This window comes from Marmota flaviventris, chromosome 1 (genome assembly GCF_047511675.1).
Source record: "Marmota flaviventris isolate mMarFla1 chromosome 1, mMarFla1.hap1, whole genome shotgun sequence".
Classification (NCBI taxonomy): Eukaryota; Metazoa; Chordata; class Mammalia; order Rodentia; family Sciuridae; genus Marmota; species Marmota flaviventris.
In genome coordinates this window covers 199,089,531-199,107,486 of record NC_092498.1, presented here as the reverse complement: position 1 = coordinate 199,107,486, position 17,956 = coordinate 199,089,531, and the positions used below count along the sequence as shown (strand labels likewise).

The window sequence follows — 17,956 nt, the reverse complement described above, 5'->3', positions numbered from 1 at the left end:
CACACACATACCCCCCCATCTGAGCTTATAGATAGATTTGCAGACAAAGGTATTATGGGTTCTCTGACCAAAAAGAATAAAAAGCCAGGCAACTGGAACATCCTACACAGCACAGATCCAGAAGTGACGTGTATTTGGTGGTGTGATCCTGCTGCATGCTCAGTGTGTGTGGTTCAAAATTCCCTATGCTCAATTAAAAAAACAGTATTGCTGACTCTGGAATTTAAGAACTGCCTTTAATTGCAGCCACTACTTTCTTGCCAACACTGGTTTCCCAGAAGAGCAAACTGGCTCTGTCATAAAATTTTATAACTTTATCATGGTCTGGAGTTAAATATGGAGAAATATGAGAGACATACCATCTTGGCGATATCCAAGGGGCTCTCCCTGGGCACCAATATCAAGTCCAAGATCAGCAGTCTAGATAAATGAGTACAAGGTAAGAAAGAATACAAGGAAAAAATGAAAATTCTCAACTTATACTTTCTTGCATTCTCTGACGATTACAAAAGTCATGGAAGGCAATATTACAAAAACACTTTAAAAAATCAGAGTCCTTTAAACATCCCTCCCTCAAAGATATTATTTTTAATTGTGTGCAAAGAGAAAACATTTAACTAATTCTTTCAACTAAACATACTAACCACTTACTATATGCTAGACACTGCACTTTTGGTGCTAGAGATATAGCAATTAACCCAACGGGCACAATGCCCCCATGCCCCCTCCAAGGAGCTGCTGACAGAATGTACTGTAGGAAAGAGATGATTTTTAGCCTGAGCAGCTGGAAGAACAAAGTTGCCATTAACTAAGACAGAGAAGACCTATGAGAATAGGTTTGGCATAAGGATGGGTGGCTCAAGTTGGAACATGTTAATGTCTATTAAAAACCCAACTAACACATTACTCACTGTTAAAAAAAAAAAAAAAAAAAAACCTTAGATTGCCAATTTTTCTTTCCATTCATTCAACAAATATAATTCACTGTATGACTATGTTCTGTAGTTTATTATTATAGGGTGGGTAAAACAGACTTCCAGGTTGGCTTTAATTTTGTTTACTACAGTGTTTCAATGAAATCCTGCACTGAAGAAAAATTCGTTTCTACTTTTATTTGTTATAGATATGAAAAACTGTTTTTAAAAAAGTATCAATAAATTGACTTGAATTAACTGCTTAACACACTGCCTCTGCCTCTTTCCTATATACCCTTCCTCAAAAATATCTTCCTTATGAATTCTAAGGGACAACTTGTTTAAATGATTCTGAACTGGTTACTTCCTTCTTCCTCAAAGCAGTTGCTGAACAGCATAAAGACAACCAACACTCCATCCAGGGATACCATCAATGAAAATGAACATGTACTGAGTGCTGCAAACAACAATCTAGCAATCTGCTCTAGCAAACTACCAGATCAATGTGAACACATTTGCCTACCTCATTCCAAGCCATAGGCTCTGTTCTGAAGAGGGAACTGGTTAGCTCAACTGAGAGCCGTTTCTTATAATCCTGTGGCTTATCCTCAGACATTCGAAATAGAACAGCAGCTGCATACGTTGCTGGGAAAGGAAGAGAAAAATGGCCATTGAGGAAAAGCTGAGGCTTTACTGTCCGCACATATCCACTAAAAGGCTTTTGTTCCTTTTCTACTTACCCACACCTTCATTCCTAGAGTGAAGTAATTCTGTCAGAGGAGCTGTGGCTCCCTCTGCTTCAATAGCTTCTGCAGCCTCCTTGTCCTGAGCAAGTTCACAGAGGACCCCTGCAGCTACTCTTTGGATATTTTCAATGGGAGAATAAAGCAGCTAAGGAGAAAACACATAAACAAGACCTAATTAAATCTAAAATTAAAAGCATGGCAAGCACCCCACTGCGGTGCAAACATTCCCAATTGGGAGTGTGAGCAGCATTTATTGGTTTCAAATCACATTCTCTGAATAATGCTCTAGAACACTGGAATTCTATCTAGAATACTCTTGAGTTACAAATCCTTTCTTCAGAGGCCATTTGAATCTAAGATCTAGAAAAACCAGAGCTGGTTGGATGCCTGTGCCCTGGCAGCCCAGGCCAGCTTCCATCCTCCAAACCTGAGCAACCCTAAAAATGTAATGTGAAGTTTCTCCCCTCTTCTTGAAGGTTTAGTCACAGTGTTTCTCCTTATAATGACAAAGGAAAATGAAGGACATTTTCATAAAATTAAGTATTGGTTGTCTCTATTTTGGTCTCTTAATTTTCTGAAAACGTAAGAACATATAAAATCTAGATCCAGAATACCTCACTTAAAAACGAAACATACCTGCACAAACAATGGAATGGTATTTAGTCCTCTGATTACAATTCGGTTGTGAACATCCCGAGCTAGGATGTGAAGGGCTCCAGTACAACCTTCAACTATTTCTTCCATGCGGACACCCTCCTATCGAAAGAAATATGGTTAACAAATAGGGTAGTCTTCTCTCTAAAGTTTATAAAACTTGAACAGCTTTTCATTCTGAGCAGCAATTACTAGACTATAATTATTCACTTATATACCCAAAGGTCCCCATAATCTACAATTAGTTCAGGAATGAGGGAGGATTCCATCATGTGAAATGTCACTGAAAGGAGGCGCCCCGGCAGCACTAATTCCAAGCAGCACCCCTCCTCCATACCCAGGGCTGTGCACAAAGCAAACAGCCCTCTATATCTATGGGTTCCACATCTGCAGATTCAACCAACCACAAATCATTAGTATTTGAAGTGAAAGAACTGGGCCTATACTGAACACACATAATTTTTGCTTGTCATTATTTCCTAAACAGTATAATATAACTATATTATATGTGCACTATGCAAGGGGTAAATGAAAATGCAAGTCCCCGGTAGTACCACAACAAAACCCTAGGGACACCAATGACCAATTGTGCAATTTCTGTATGCCTTGATTCCCAAAGGTAATTCTCTTATACTAAGATACCAACCATGCTAGGTAAGAGGGTTTGAGATGACACACAGAATAATGCTCAGACTACCTCTTGCTATTTTCCCTATTTTTGGACATCTACATTTATTTGGTGAAATACTTACTTAGTTAATCTACTCTTCATGTCTACCAAGACTATTTTAACAACAACTATATAGGAGAAGGAAGTTAGCTTTTGTAAAGTATTTATTATATGCTTTCTGTTTCTGGGTTAATTTTTTTGTTTTGTTATGATTCTGCTTTCAGTGGCTTTATAAACAACTTCCTTCTTTGAAATTTTAAAAAAGGTTCCCATCCGCATTCTATTAAGCTACTCCATGGAAATGGGTCAATAACAAATAAATGGAGAAAGGAAAGCCACAATATGAGTGAATACACAGAACAATTAGCAATATGGGAATCCTAAGATCTTTTCCAGTAGGGTTTGTCTTTGTTTTAAAATAACCTAATTTAACCCAATCCCAAGTTTTCTATATTCTGTGATTATTGCAATGAAATTGACACAGGTACATAATATAATCATACTCTTACTATTATATAAGCATATATTACAGAATTATACATAAATGTATTAAGTTTTTATAGGTGTGTTCCACATCTGGGACAGGGGACAAAAATGGGTTAAATAAGAAAACTTTTTCAAGTTCTGAATCTTGAAGGGCTCAGGAATCAGAAGTGTTTTTATCTTTACAAGATTATACACTTAGTTTTAAGACACTAACTTGACACGAGAGCTTTAGGATGAGAATATTATGGGTAAAGATTTCAAAAATCGTATTACTTATTCTTGAACTCTATATTATATTCTTAGGTCTGAAAACAATTTAAAACCTCACATGGAAGACACAGTAAAAAGACCTGTAAAGCATTTATAGCAAAACTTATCTTTTAGTGGAGGATAAGAAGCTCTAAAATCATACAGACTGGTATTCAAATTAAAGCTCTACTGAATTTCCTAAGTAGGTAAGCCTCTGTATGCATTAAATGACAGCACTCATTAAGTGTCTAACCCTACAGTAGCAAATTATACTCCCACATTCTCTGCTTAAACCATGCCAAAAACATGTCCTAGAAAATGTCACTAGGGACCACTTTACTCTGTATCTTCTTTGCAGCCATAGAAACATTTTAGTTTTTTTCATCATCATCAGTCCTGCAGTTAGAGGTTTGGGAGAGCCAATAACTGAGGAAGTTTTCAATGTATACATTCCTTTAAAATGCCAGATATTATAGTAAAGATTTACCTACCACAAACTGCTGCTGTGTTCCACCCATGGAAGTACGACGCTGGGTATCCTGATGTGCACGAACAAGCAGCTGAACTAGTCGTGGAATGGCACCCTGTTCACGCAAAGGTGCATGATTTGCTGGACAAAGGGCAAGATTTCGAATCAATCCAACAGTAGCCTGTAGATAAGAGGGAAGAAATGGCATACAAATCAACAAAATCATTTTTTTAGCCTATAATTATCACTAAAACGATTGGCATTAACTAAAAAGCAATAATAAACTACACAAAATTTCAGAATCCGAACCTCATTCCAGCCACATTTCTTAAGGAATACAATTCCTATTTATCAATCCCTATGCCTAGACAGTCATCTAATAGCTAAAGGTGGTTCATTTTCAATTCTGACGGCATTCTATTTGACAACATACCTTTATCAGAGGCCAATGGGATGGTGGGTGTAGGAGTTTAACGACAACTGGTAGTCCATAGTGAAGGCGAACAGCATTCTGGGCCATCTCTGCTTCCTGATGTCGGCTAGTCAGATGACGAAGAGCACAGATGGCAGGCTCAGTTATGTCCTCCCTGTCACCAGCACGAAGGACAGTACGTACAAGAGCCTCTATGCCACCCACTTGGCACACCATCATCTTGTTCTTGTAATTATTGCAAGTGAGGTTAGAAAGAATTCCAGCTGCACAGGTGACCACATTTATATCATCTGAACCCAAAAGCTGAACAAGAGTCCCAAGAAGACCTTCCATCCCTTCCTATGGAGATAAAAACAGATGCTTAGTACATATGCATCTAAATCCTATCACCAAAGCACCAGCTGCCTCAGAATTTACCTGTTTAGTTGCAGCATCTGAAAGATTCCTAAGAGTCCAAAGACAGTTCTGAACAAGACGTTGACTTGGATCTGTCAGGTGAAGTCCTAATGCTTGCATTCCACCTAGAAAATTACAAAGGATATAATGCAACGGCCATTAGCTATACATTCCTGAAAGTTCTCAATGTCTTCTACAGTCACATAAATCTCCCTCTTTATTTTCAAAGTCAATCTCCCCACCTCCTTGATACTTTATTCCTGATTTTCCAGGGTGTACTTTGGTTTTTCTTTAACAATTCACCTCACTAGTGACAACTTCTGTGAAATATCTATAGTTCCTTCTTTTCCTATATGGAAAATGTCTTCATTATCTTCATTGCCCCCCTGTAGGTAATAGTTCTATTACTTATTTCTTTTTATCCATGCAGTCATTTAAAAAATATTTATTTAGTACCAGACCCTGTTCTGAGCTGCACATACACTAGTATGAGGGAGGTAGCAGATACCAAATATACAATTAATAAATTAAAATACAGGTATTAAGCACTACAAAGAAAAACAACATAGGATAATTGGAGGGCACATTGCAATTTTAAGTAGGTAATTAGGTCACTTCAGAGTGAGAGTGACATTTGAGCAAAGTCTTGAAGTAACTATGTAAATTCCTGGGGTAGAAACCAATTCTGAAAGGTGGCCATATAAAAGTCACTGACGGGCCTGGTGTGGTGGTATGTGCTTGTAGTCTCAGTTAATCGGTAAGTTGAGGCAGAAAGATAGCTTGAGCCAGTATGAGCAACATAGTAAGACCCTATCTTATAACAAATGTCACTGACTCCAAAATATATTAGCCCAAAGGTTCACACTTTCCTTCATTTATGACCTTTAATGGGAGAAATTTATTCTGGAAAAGGCATATAAAATGAAACCCAATCCTCCATACTAGTTTAACTTCACCATCTCTCTTGAACTAATAACATTTCTGAATGCAGCGAGAGACACTTTCCCTTGTTCATCCGTCAGATCATCTCTCTCAGATTCTTTCCTCGCAGTAGCTCCAGCTACAGTGATCTGCATAAAATTGATGCTCAGAATTTGTTAAATGACAACTTTCTTTTCCACTAAGACTTCATTCCCTCCCTCTACACAGTTATTAACACTAAGAGAATGGATCTTGCTCATCAAAATATCTCAAGAGACTTTAAAAACATACAACCATTCTGATTTGGCAGGTCTAAAGTGGAAAGTCCCAGGCAGATGACTTTGAGACACTGTCCCCGACCCTCTCCACTTTTCTTCCTATCTTAACCTTCATGGACTAAAAGAACTTCTAAAATTTCTAGTTCTGCCTTCATCTGCATCCTGGTACCATATAGTTTACCAGATACCTACTTACACTCTGAATATGTCAGCTTCTTATTTTAAGAAAAAGAAGAAAAAAACAAGCAATCCTTCTGATAGTTTCATTTATCTTCACAGTACCTGTGTTCTCCCCACCACAAACCACTTCTGATTGCTCCCTTAGTCCCTTACCTATTATATTATGTGAATCTTTCAGAAGTCTCAAACATTGACAAATTTGCCATATATCTCTAAAAACAAAGTATTTCATTCCTATTATAACATCTCAGTGATCTGGTCCTCTTAAACTTTTGGTCACACTATTGATCCACACAATGTTGGTATTAATATTCCAAACACATTGCTCTGGTGCTATGCCACTGTTCAACAACCAAAGTTTCTTGTTAGCTTTTTTTTTTTTTTTTTTTTCTTTTGCAACAGGTTTATACGGAGATTTTTAAATAATTTGAGGCAAATGGCCTATGGTAAGGAAAGAAAAGCTTGTGTTTATTTGGTAGGATCAGTAATTTTAGGTAGAGAGTTCTCCTTTCTGTTTTTATTTCACTGGGCTGAAGAGGTAAAATCCCACCAGGGGCTATATACAAAATAGTAAATTTTATAAGGCAAACCCAGAGACCCAAATTTAATATATATCAATATTCTCCTGGCAAAAACTGGTACACTAAAAAAATTGTTTCCCTGGGGAGAGCTAAAATGCTATTTATTACCTAATTTATGATTCTGTTTATGATGGTTTCCCTCTACTTTTTAAAAATTTTTTAATTGATTTTTTTAAAAATGACAGCAGAATATGCATTACAATTCTTACACATATACAGCACAATTTTTCATATCTCTGGTTGTATATAAAGTATGTTCACACCAATTCGTGTCTTCATAAATGTACTTTGAATAAGTGTCGATCACATTCCACCATCCTTGCTAACCCTCTATCCCCTCCCTTCCCCTCTGCCCTATCTAGAGTTCATCTATTCCTCTCACGCTCCCACTCCCTACCCCACTATGAATCAGCCTCCTTATATCAGAGAAAACATTCGGCATTTGTTTCTTTGGGATCTTCTCCAACACCATCCATTTACCTGCAAATGTCATGGTTTTATTCTCTTTTATTGCTCAGTAATATTCCATTGTGCCACATTTCTTTTATCCAATCATCTACTGAAGGGCATCTAAGTTGGTTCCAGTTTAGCTATTGTGAATTGTGCCACTATAAACATTGATATGGCTGTGCCCCTTAAAAACAGCATACTACTAGGACATAGCCACATCAATGTTTAGTTTCTTATTATCTTTAAGATAAATATAACCTTAGGGAATCCTTTAGAATTCAGATCCCACCTATTCTTCCAAACTAACTGAAGTTACACCAAAATTGGAATAAAGCACACAACTCCAGAAACAAAAGGAGCCTAGAAAGTCCTGCATGATATTGTCCTGCCTAATTCATCAACCACTGGGACATTCACCCTATTACCAAATTCTATCTATCTACATGTTCTTCTTCAGCACGTGAAGCTCCACGATCTCTTTCCTACTCATACTACACATTTCTTTCTTTTCTCTACCTTCAAAGCATTTACCACCACTACCCCCATTTAGACAGTAGAAAGGGCTCCTTCTTACCATGCAGTCCCATTTAATATTTCCTTTGTAGTAATGCCCCTTCCAATTAGCCAGTTCCCATCACCATTAATTCTGTTTTCATTATTTGCTATTCATTTCTCACATAACATGCATTCCAATTTATTTTTGTCACATTCCCCAGAATGAGAATAAGCACAGGAACCCTATGTGTTACCCAAGGTATATCATGTGCCTAATCCGTTGCTTAAAATACATTAGGTGCTAAGTATGTTCAGAGTAAACAAACATTAGAATAACTTAGTGGAAATCTTAAAAAAAAAAAAAAAGAATAGAATATTCCTAGGCTTCCATTCCATAAATTTTAAGCTACCAACAGACCTTTTGTCATTTCAAATAAGTTGTTTATCTTCACTTAAAAAAAAAACATTTTAGGGATTATGATTAAGTTAGCCTAATTATCTGTACTTTTAAACAAATAATACGGGTGTCTCTGGAAGAGCTTACAGAATTTACATCCTCTTGTTCTATGAACTCAGCCATACTTGCCTAGCTCAAGCTTATGGATCCCACTGTCAGCAAGCCAATCCAGGCAATCATAATCCCCTTCTTTCCCATAAATTCTCAAGTAAAATTACTATTAACAAACACAAAGTGTGTTACCAACTCTATATCCCAACATTTTCTTCTATTAAATGCCTTTATATTTTTCCTCTCCCAGTAGTGATCTAAAGCTTGGTTTGAGAATCTAGGTAGATGATACTAGGTGGGTTATAGAAAGAAGAAAGGACGCTAGATAGCTGAAAAATAACAGTTTACAAGACTTCTAACGAAAGACCCTAGTGCAAACCATGTACTCTTTTTTCCTACCGCCAACATGTACACAATATAAACTAACACATACAATTTTTGCCTCATTAAAAATACTTACGGGGAAAACAACAGAGGAACAGTAGAAACAGTAAAAACTATTTTTCACAACAGACCAACAGCTCACTGACAATACAGAATACCAAAGCAAAACACTGTATGTGAGTTTAATTAAATTTAAATAGCACCAAACCTGGGACAAGAAGAACGTACCCTTTTTTGAATGTGATCTTGGCTATAAATTCAATAGGACTATCTACTTTCAGTTGGTAAATTCCCCTTGTCCTAAAGTAAGTAATCTAATCAGAATTACAGACACTGTACACAAGATCTTGAAATACACATACTTACCAGCTTCTACAATAGCCGGCTTATTACTAGAGCAGACAGACAACACCTTCAGTACTCGGCTTGTGGTCCACAGTAATTTCTCATAAGTGTAGGTTCTCATTATATTTACTAAAGCTTGGGGTCCACCACTAGCCAGAATGATCAGCTAGAAAGATGTATACATATTGTTAGTCATGGAATCTTGGTCAAATGCGTGAGAAAAGCCATATTATTAACTTATTACACCAGAATATAAGCAGCGTGCCTTCAGACTAAAATGTATTCCTAGACCCTAGAGGTCTAGGAATACTAGGGCTTTATCTAACCTCTCCTGCTATGGCATTGCACTAAAATTCAGGAATCCCAGTTCTCCCAAGACAACATCAACTTTGGTCTGATTTCCTTCTTCCTATGCTGTTTATAGCAAAAGCAAAAACAAAACAAAACCATGTTGGTATGCACTAGCGATGAAAGTTGTATCAAAACTGATTCGTTGATAATTTAAACCAAAATGGATATCTGAAATTCATCTTTGACATTCTAATTTTCTTTATCATATCCACTTTTAAGAGATACCGTAAAATAATCATTCATTCTGGTTCTTTACTTTCCTGTATATTTCTACCTCCAGACCCTATCCCTAATATTCTACAAACAAATCCCATCACCTTATGCCTCTGCTGAAGATTATGGTTCCCACTTTACTTTTAATAATTCCTACAAAGCACTGCAAGATCTATGTCAACAGTAGCCTTACTTCAAACGGTTATTCCTTTTTACTCTCTATTTTTGTTATACTGGGGATTGAGCCCAAGGGCACTTTACCACAGTTACATTCTCAGACTTTAATTTTTAGACAGGGTCTCATTAAGGCTGGCCTCAAACTTGTGATCCTCCTGCTTCAAACTCCCATGTCACTGGGAGTATAGGTATGCCAGTATGCCCAGTTATGTACTTTTTAAATTCCAGAATCTACATCCTCCTCCCTCCTTAGGAGTTTGAAAGATGCCATTTCATCACCTAACCTTCACCTAGTCAATACCTTGTCATCTTTTAAAGCTGAATTCAACTATCACTTCCTCCCAGGTCTCCTAAGGTTTATTTCATTTCTTATGTGCTCTCATAGCTCCTCTTCTTCTTAACACATGAATTAGTAATTAGTTCATTATTTCAATGCCTCTCTCCTACCCATGATTGAAAACTAAAAAAGAAGCTTGCCTGCTATACCTCTAGTACTTAGCATAGTGCTTTACACATATTCAAAATATTTAAAGAAATAGAGATGCCCAATTTGTCTAGGATCCATACAAAGGGTGAAGAATACTATGAATTTTCAAGGATCTGTGTTATATCACACTGAAGGTCTCCTATGCACCATGAAAACCACAAAACAATTTTTTTTTACCTTGCTTTCTTGATTACCATAAGCTAAAATCTGAAGGCAGTCTGTTGTAATAGCCAAGAATTTAACATTTGTTTTGTTGAGCAAAGCAACCATTTTCTGTAGTCCACCAGCTAAACGCACTGCCATTTTAGCTCCTTCTTGATGTAATAAAAGGTTGTGGAGAGTTGTAATGGCATAAAACAATACAGAATCCACTGGTGAACTGGGAAGGAGAAAAAAGCTTCATCAGAAATGTTGTGATTGCATTCTCTTTGTGTCTTAGTTTCAAGTACCCTGACATATTTTCTTACCCAAGCATTTTCACCAGGGCAGGAATGCCTCCAGACTTAAAGATGGCCAACAAGCCCTCACGGTGATGGGAAAGGTTGTGTAACGTCCCAGCAGTACAACGAGCTGTTTCCACATCATTTGTATTTTGCATGGTACGCACAATGGCAGATACCATCTGAGGAGAACGCATGATGGCGTGTCTGGAAGCTTCCTTTTTAGAAAGCTGATGGACCATAACTGCTGCCTTATTAACCACCACCTTTAACACAGGAATTAAGAGACATCATTAGTTTTCAAATACTGATTCTGAAGAACTATTGTGAAACTATTCCCTTGAGAATTTCCTTTAAGGCAGATTGAAAAGCTAGCTATGTGATTGACTGATTACCTGGTCCTCATCATTTAACAGTTTTGTCAATTCTGGGATTGCACGTGTGGCGAGTTCTGCATCATCTTGATAGTTAATCAAGTTTACAACTGCATGTTTCAGCATCTGTGACGGTTCAGCCAAACGTTGGACATTAGTGGGATGAGCAGCATCAAACTGTGTAGATGGTATCTGCATACCCTCATCTAACGTCTCAGGAAACATGGCAGCTCGTACTCTCTGAGCTCGAGTCATTGCATACTGTCCATCAATATCTGGGAAAGGTAAATTCAACACTTACTATCCAAAGTTCAGACTTCACCAGAATTACTCTCTTTTCACCATACCATTCATTTTATCGAAGCTATCACATCCTAATTTTCCAAGAAAACTTTCATTCTAAACACTGCATTCTTTCAGTAAGGCATTAATATTTACCAGCTACTTGCTCTTGAGTAAAGGACTGAGAAAATCCTTGTTCCCACTCATATAGGACTTGGGAGGTGTCCACATCCTCTTCCTCAGGATTGCCTTTACCACTCAGAGAAGGAGCTGTGGTAGTGGCACCAGAATGGATTCCAGAGTCCAGGTAAGATTGTTGTTGCCAGTGACTAACAGCTGCTTTTCTGTCTGGCTCCATGGCCATGTCCAACTCCATCAAATCAGCTGTAATAATGAAACCATATTAGTACACTGAAAATATTACCTTAATTTGAAAAAAAAAAAAAAATCTGTGATATGACCTTTTAATTACTTTTAGAAATAAAGTTAAACCTGTAAGGCAGCCAAGGAAAGCAGAATGATAGGATTAGCTCAGCGATGAAATTATCTATGCCCTTAGGGGACCACCTAACAGTTACTCACTGAATCAGTGGAAGAATGGTACTGCATCCAGACTCCAGAAGCAGTCATCCAGACTAGATTCCTGCTGGTGGCTTGTTTGTTATTTCACCAAGCCATTAGAAGTGAGCAGAAAATGGAGCAAAAGGTAGCCTGACAAGTAAGCAGGGAGAGAGGAAAGCAGGGGGATCTGAGCCAGACTGGGTTAATGGCAATGAAGCAGAGCCCCAATTCAGTAACTAAAGCTTTATGACACAAACCTTGAGTAGCCATTGTCCACGCAGGATTTTCAAAGCAGCTGTACACTATACTTCAAATACCCTGAAAAAAGTTAATTAAAAGTCATTAGGATTTAAACATAGTTTGATTTTAATACTCAGAAGTCACTAAGATATCTACCTGATAAGTGTCAAGGACTATGCCCACCTGCACAACACGCACGCCAACACACAAAAAGAAACTAAACATCTATGTAATTTAGTAAAACAGAAACCCCCAAAATCTCCTCCAAACACACCAACCAGAGCTCCATTATTGATGAACTTTTTAATTAAAGCTCTTCCTTAACTGCCACCTCTTTTTAGTAGAAAAATAAATTATGGCTATTCAAGATATTGATGAGAAAGCTTAGTAGTTCTAATAATGAAAGTCAAGGGGTAGGGGAAACTACTAAAAATAAAAAAATAAATAAATAAACTTCTGTGGTAAAGATCTCTTCTATTTTAACATTTCACACACAACAACAACAACAAAACAGAGATCCCCTCTGGACAGAGGAGGCGGCCCAACAGGTTTTAAAAACACGTTATTTGTTTTCTTCTCTGATACATTACAATGTCACCTAAAAGAACTTCATAAAACAGATTTTGGTGAGTGGATCAAAACAGTGATTTTTAGGTTTTTTTTTTTCCACTAAGTAAAATGACTTTGCAACACAAAATCAGGTTTACTAGTAAAATTTTTCTAAATTCAAATCTTCAGCAATGATTTGTTATAAATACAAATTCTGCCAACTCGGATACTACTGTAATCAGTATCAAAAATAATTGCTGCATATATATAAATTTAAATGATGTCTGAATTTTAGCTTTACTACACAATATTGATGTAAAATACTGAATCACACAGGAACTCATTTTCAAATGAGAACAGTTACAGAATGGACTCTAGTGACAGAATATCCTTAATTATAAAGTAAGCACTAGAAATTAATATATTGAATATTTACAAATTAACGTATTGGGTGTGTAAAGATATGGAATAAGACATTTTTTAAGCCAATTTACTAATGGATTATATGTTTAATATTGTGATTCAGCAGAACTGAAGGGGATTATAGAAACCTTTTTCTTTTTTTTCTTTTGAGATTGTGGATTGAACCTAGGGCCACTTTTCCCAACCCTTTATTTTGAGACATGGTCTCACCAAGTTGCTAAGGCTAGCCTCAAACTTGCAATCTTCCACCTCTGCTTCCTGAGTTGCTGGGATTACAGGTGTGTGACACCATGCCTGGTAGAAACCTTAATTTTTTAAATGAATGTTTTAGGATGCAGTATATGTTGTGCAGACCACACTTTGAGAAATACCGTGCTGGGCACTCAAATTCTCTATACATGGATGCTGTGTTTTAGCTTATATTTTTGCTTATATTTATGACTGGCTACTTTATCACTCTCCACCCCACCTGGAAAATACGTTCCTCACTCCAGCTCCCAGTATATTTTTGGGAAAGGATATTAAAAACATTCTATACTGAGCTTCTCCTTTGGTCAATGCCAACAAACTCAGAAACCAACTAGCAGTCATGTCAACAGGTTATGTGCTTCCATACATCAGGCTTCACTGAAATATAGGATTTGATCTTCACTGTTGATGCAAGTCAAAATATTTTAGTCATGGTTACTAGATAAACTTTGTGGGCTGACGTGATAACTTGAATATGATTTATATGATTTTACAGAAAAAAAAGTAAGTTTGTGTTTCAAACTTACAAAATCCGTTAGTAGGCTGGGGACTTCTCAACGCCTAAGAATTGTTCTCACTCTTCATTGCAACCCTGAGATGAGGGTGGGGTAATGTCCATTAGCAAGTATTAGTAAAAATCAGAAGTAAAAATGGGGAACTACAGAGTTACAGCATAGGTCCCCTCACTCCTACAATGTTCTGCACACAGATCCAAATAAACCAAAAATCCGAACATTATTCACCAAAGAAACTGAAGGGACCATCCAGGGAGAGGTAGGGCAGAGTCTTGCCCTAAAGGAAAAACCTTCCTCATTCTTCCTCTAACCAGAGCTTCCAGGCCAAGGCCTGGCTCTCCTCCACCACACCCTGCCAATTATTAAAGGGGCCAGGCCCAGAGCTTACAAGAAGCCAAGACTTACTAATCACTTCAGAACAACCTTTAACATCATAGTAAAAAGCTCAAGAAAAGCCAACAAAAAAAACTCAACTCTGCAGAAACAGACAAAACGTAAAAATTTGGGGGTAAAAAAATATTTTAACTTTGCACACACATACATTAGAGAGAATAAATAAACTATCTAATAGAACTTTATTTATGCTTCCAGAGCATAAAGGAGAAAGACAAAGACTATCGATGCAGGAGATCAAAACTCCAACTAACAGACATTTCAAAAAGATTTATAAGAAACAAAAGTGGGAAGATCTACGTACCAACTAAGATGGGCAGGCAGGTACTTAAAAATCATGAAATACTAAATGCTCTTACATGCAGATGATCACTAACTCCATCAGAATGCTTTGTGTTTAAAAGCTGTATTACTACCAACTTACTATTTTCCCCCCAAGTTATGTTTTGACAAAGAAAGAAGGTGCTGGTGGACACATGCGTCCTTCACTTTGGTCTTCTCTGCTATGTAAGTATATACTCTTTCCAATTAAATGTTTTATAAAGAATACCTCAAAATTCATCTTGCTATTTGATTTATATTCTATAAATTCTCCTGTCGGAGTCACATGAGAATTCTAATACAACAAACTTGGAATTCACCTTAAACTTATCTTTCCAGTTATCACCAGGATAACATTATCTTAATTATTAAGTTTTTTTAAAAGGTACAGTACTACTAACTGGGAGTTACTTTACCATTTAAAATTAACGCAGGTGTTATAAAAATGACAGCTTTATACTGGCAGTTCATACTAACAATTCACCTTTCCCATAATCTGTACTAGAACAAAGGCAATCATTTTTTTCTCTATTAAAATCTTCTCTATTTCAGGAGTTATCAGAAACTTTTGATGTATCTCCAGGGATTAAAAAAGTTATAAGTATAATTTAATTTGTACATCTAAAAGCACATGCATGTGCATTTTTACCAACTGTCCCTGACGATGCTTTGCCGTTGCAAAAATTAATTCATTTTCCCAAAATCTTCCTGTTTTAAAAACTTTTCACTGAACAATAAGTTTTTAAGTCACATTTCACTCTAGGTTTCTTTCTGTTTTTGCTCTTTGGCTATGTATGTGTCTTGGGAGTCGTCTTCCTGGAATGGCAGTAAGGAACAAATACCAAAAGACCTTTGCTTCTCCAAAATACCTAAAGTTTATGTGCCTTTGGTATTGTCTTAGTGCACAAGTGGCTATTAGAAATATAAAATGTCTTTGTGGCAGGGAAAATAAAGATGCTCCCCCCAAATGATCTCTTCCTTCTTCCCAATAACTGTTTTCCCTACCCCAGCATAAAATAATATATGCTCAGTCTAAAAGGTTTCCTGGTCATTTCCATAACTTGGTAAGACCAGCACATAGTTAATGATGGCATTTTAGTTATAGTGATATTACATTCAACAAAGTAACTGTAGAACATGTATCTATACATATATACATATAATATAGATACAGCATGTGTCTATATTATAATTTAAGCTTTCCTCCCACTCTTGGATGTTTAATTTGTCCATCCCTCATTTCTTCCATTACCAGAAATTCTACAAGTAGTACTACTGGGTTTAAGGGTAAGAACATTTAAGTCCCTTGACACATAGCTCCAAAATACTGAAATAAGTATTTAAATAAGTACTGACAGAGCATAAGTTAATATAATTTTCACAGAAGGCATCATTCAAGTGACCAACCTACCCAAAGTCTTGTCAACTTTTGAAAGTTGTCTGAAATTATAGTTTTGTCCGCCTATCTAACATATTTATCACATCAACACCATCCACCCTAAAAAATGTTTTTAACTTTTATGCAGATTAAGTGCTTAAACTTTTTTTTTTTTTTAACTTTCTGGCTACATGTATTTTTTTAGCATGATAAATGTTTAATGTAACCCTTTTTTATTTTTATGGAGTACGTGTACATATTATATAAAAATAATTCCCTTTATTTTTTATTTTTTGGGGGTACAGGAGATTGAACTCAGAGCACTTGACCAATGAGCCACATCCCCAGCCTTATTTTCTATTTTATTTAGAGACAAGGCCTCACTGAGTTGCTTAGTGCCTCGCTTTTGCTAAGGCTGGCTTTGAACTTGTGATCCTCCTGTCTCAGCCTCCAAAGCCGCTGGGATTACAGGCATGCTCCACCACGCCCAGCAAAATAAGCCCCTTTATAAACACATGCAGTCAATTCTGTCTCAGAATATAACTTTACTATTTAAAATAGTTGGATCAAGATAATATCCTTTACATTTATTAATTTATTGTTAATTTCATCAATGAGTAACTTCACACAGAATCTGGATTTATAACAATTTTATAATAGTACTAGTCCTCTGGGAGGGGGGGGTTAAAATAATCTTTTGCTCCACCTTGAAAAACCAATTAATACAAAAAGCAGACATTGTTTTTCTCCAGTATACTGCTGCTTGTTAACAAAAGCAAACAAAAAGATTGATATTTTAGAACAAAGCTATTCAAAGTACTTTACACATACAGGCTTGATCTATATAGGCACATTTTCATAATTTCCAAGATATAATTTTATGCGAATTATATTTAAAAGCCCCAAAATAATGCCTTATACTTTTATGTAGTAAAAAATACAAAGAATGTGCCATAGCCATTTCATACTAAGGGGAGAAGCAATGGAAATGGGATAGGAAAGGGTATCAAAGATGGTTTTAACTCTTATATAGTATTTTGTTTTTGTTAAAAAAAAATCAAAAAAATCAGAACAAAACTGCATTAACTACAAAATGTCAATGTGGTTGGTGAGCGCATAGGTGTTCTTTTACATTATTTTGTATACTTTGTATGTAAAAGTAATGGAATGAAAATAAGAAAATAGCTATCAGCATTTCAAACACAGTTTTAAAATAAAAATATCTGTACATTAGTCTTTTTAAAATAACTAAAATTGAGCTATTCAGGAGATATGATTAATAGTTTTAGTAGAAACTGGTTTGTTATTCTAAAAAAAGTTTTTCATTCTTATTTACTACATTACATTTCATCAAATACACACACAAAAAAAGAGAGAGATATAAAATTTGGGTAAATATAGGAAAAAAAAAAAAAAGGCCATGGTTAAGAAGCCCAATCAATGTTAAGTGAAACTGAAACTTTGAAACCAAAAAGGAATACACAATGTATACATATATACATAAACCCACACAGACACAAACACACATTCATTTTAATTCTGGACAAATAATGTGATTTTTAAAATAATATATTGGAACATGTAAAACATGACTAAAGGCCAACATCCATAGTACAAAAAAAAAAAACTGGGACAAATGAATAAAAAAATACATTACAAAGAAAGAAACAGCATTTCAAAGAAAAATAGAAAGTGAGCAATAATGTTTACAAACAATGTTTAAGCCCATGTACCTTTTTTTTTTTTTTGTAATTTTTTTTAGTTGCAGATGGACCCATACCTATATTTTATTTATTTTTATGTGGTACTGAGAATCAAACCCAGTGTCTCACATGAGTTAGGCG

General features: G+C 36.1%; 1 protein-coding gene across 3 annotated transcripts in view; it reads right to left on the bottom strand.

Moving 5' to 3' along the window:
• Window positions 1–17,956, bottom strand: part of Ctnnb1 (catenin beta 1) — a 34,932-nt gene that overhangs the window by 1,926 nt on the left and 15,050 nt on the right. For all 3 annotated transcript variants that reach the window (XM_034636292.2, XM_027932090.3, XM_027932091.3), the window contains exons 2-14: window positions 12,302–12,362; window positions 11,640–11,867; window positions 11,223–11,476; window positions 10,855–11,093; window positions 10,565–10,766; window positions 9,181–9,325; window positions 5,039–5,142; window positions 4,622–4,960; window positions 4,211–4,369; window positions 2,297–2,416; window positions 1,655–1,805; window positions 1,438–1,559; window positions 360–420 (exon numbers count right to left, since the gene is read on the bottom strand). In XM_034636292.2, the coding sequence (XP_034492183.1) occupies window positions 360–420; window positions 1,438–1,559; window positions 1,655–1,805; window positions 2,297–2,416; window positions 4,211–4,369; window positions 4,622–4,960; window positions 5,039–5,142; window positions 9,181–9,325; window positions 10,565–10,766; window positions 10,855–11,093; window positions 11,223–11,476; window positions 11,640–11,867; window positions 12,302–12,314 (2,137 nt within the window). In that variant the 5' untranslated portion in view covers window positions 12,315–12,362. The remainder of the gene's footprint in view (window positions 1–359; window positions 421–1,437; window positions 1,560–1,654; window positions 1,806–2,296; window positions 2,417–4,210; window positions 4,370–4,621; window positions 4,961–5,038; window positions 5,143–9,180; window positions 9,326–10,564; window positions 10,767–10,854; window positions 11,094–11,222; window positions 11,477–11,639; window positions 11,868–12,301; window positions 12,363–17,956) is intronic.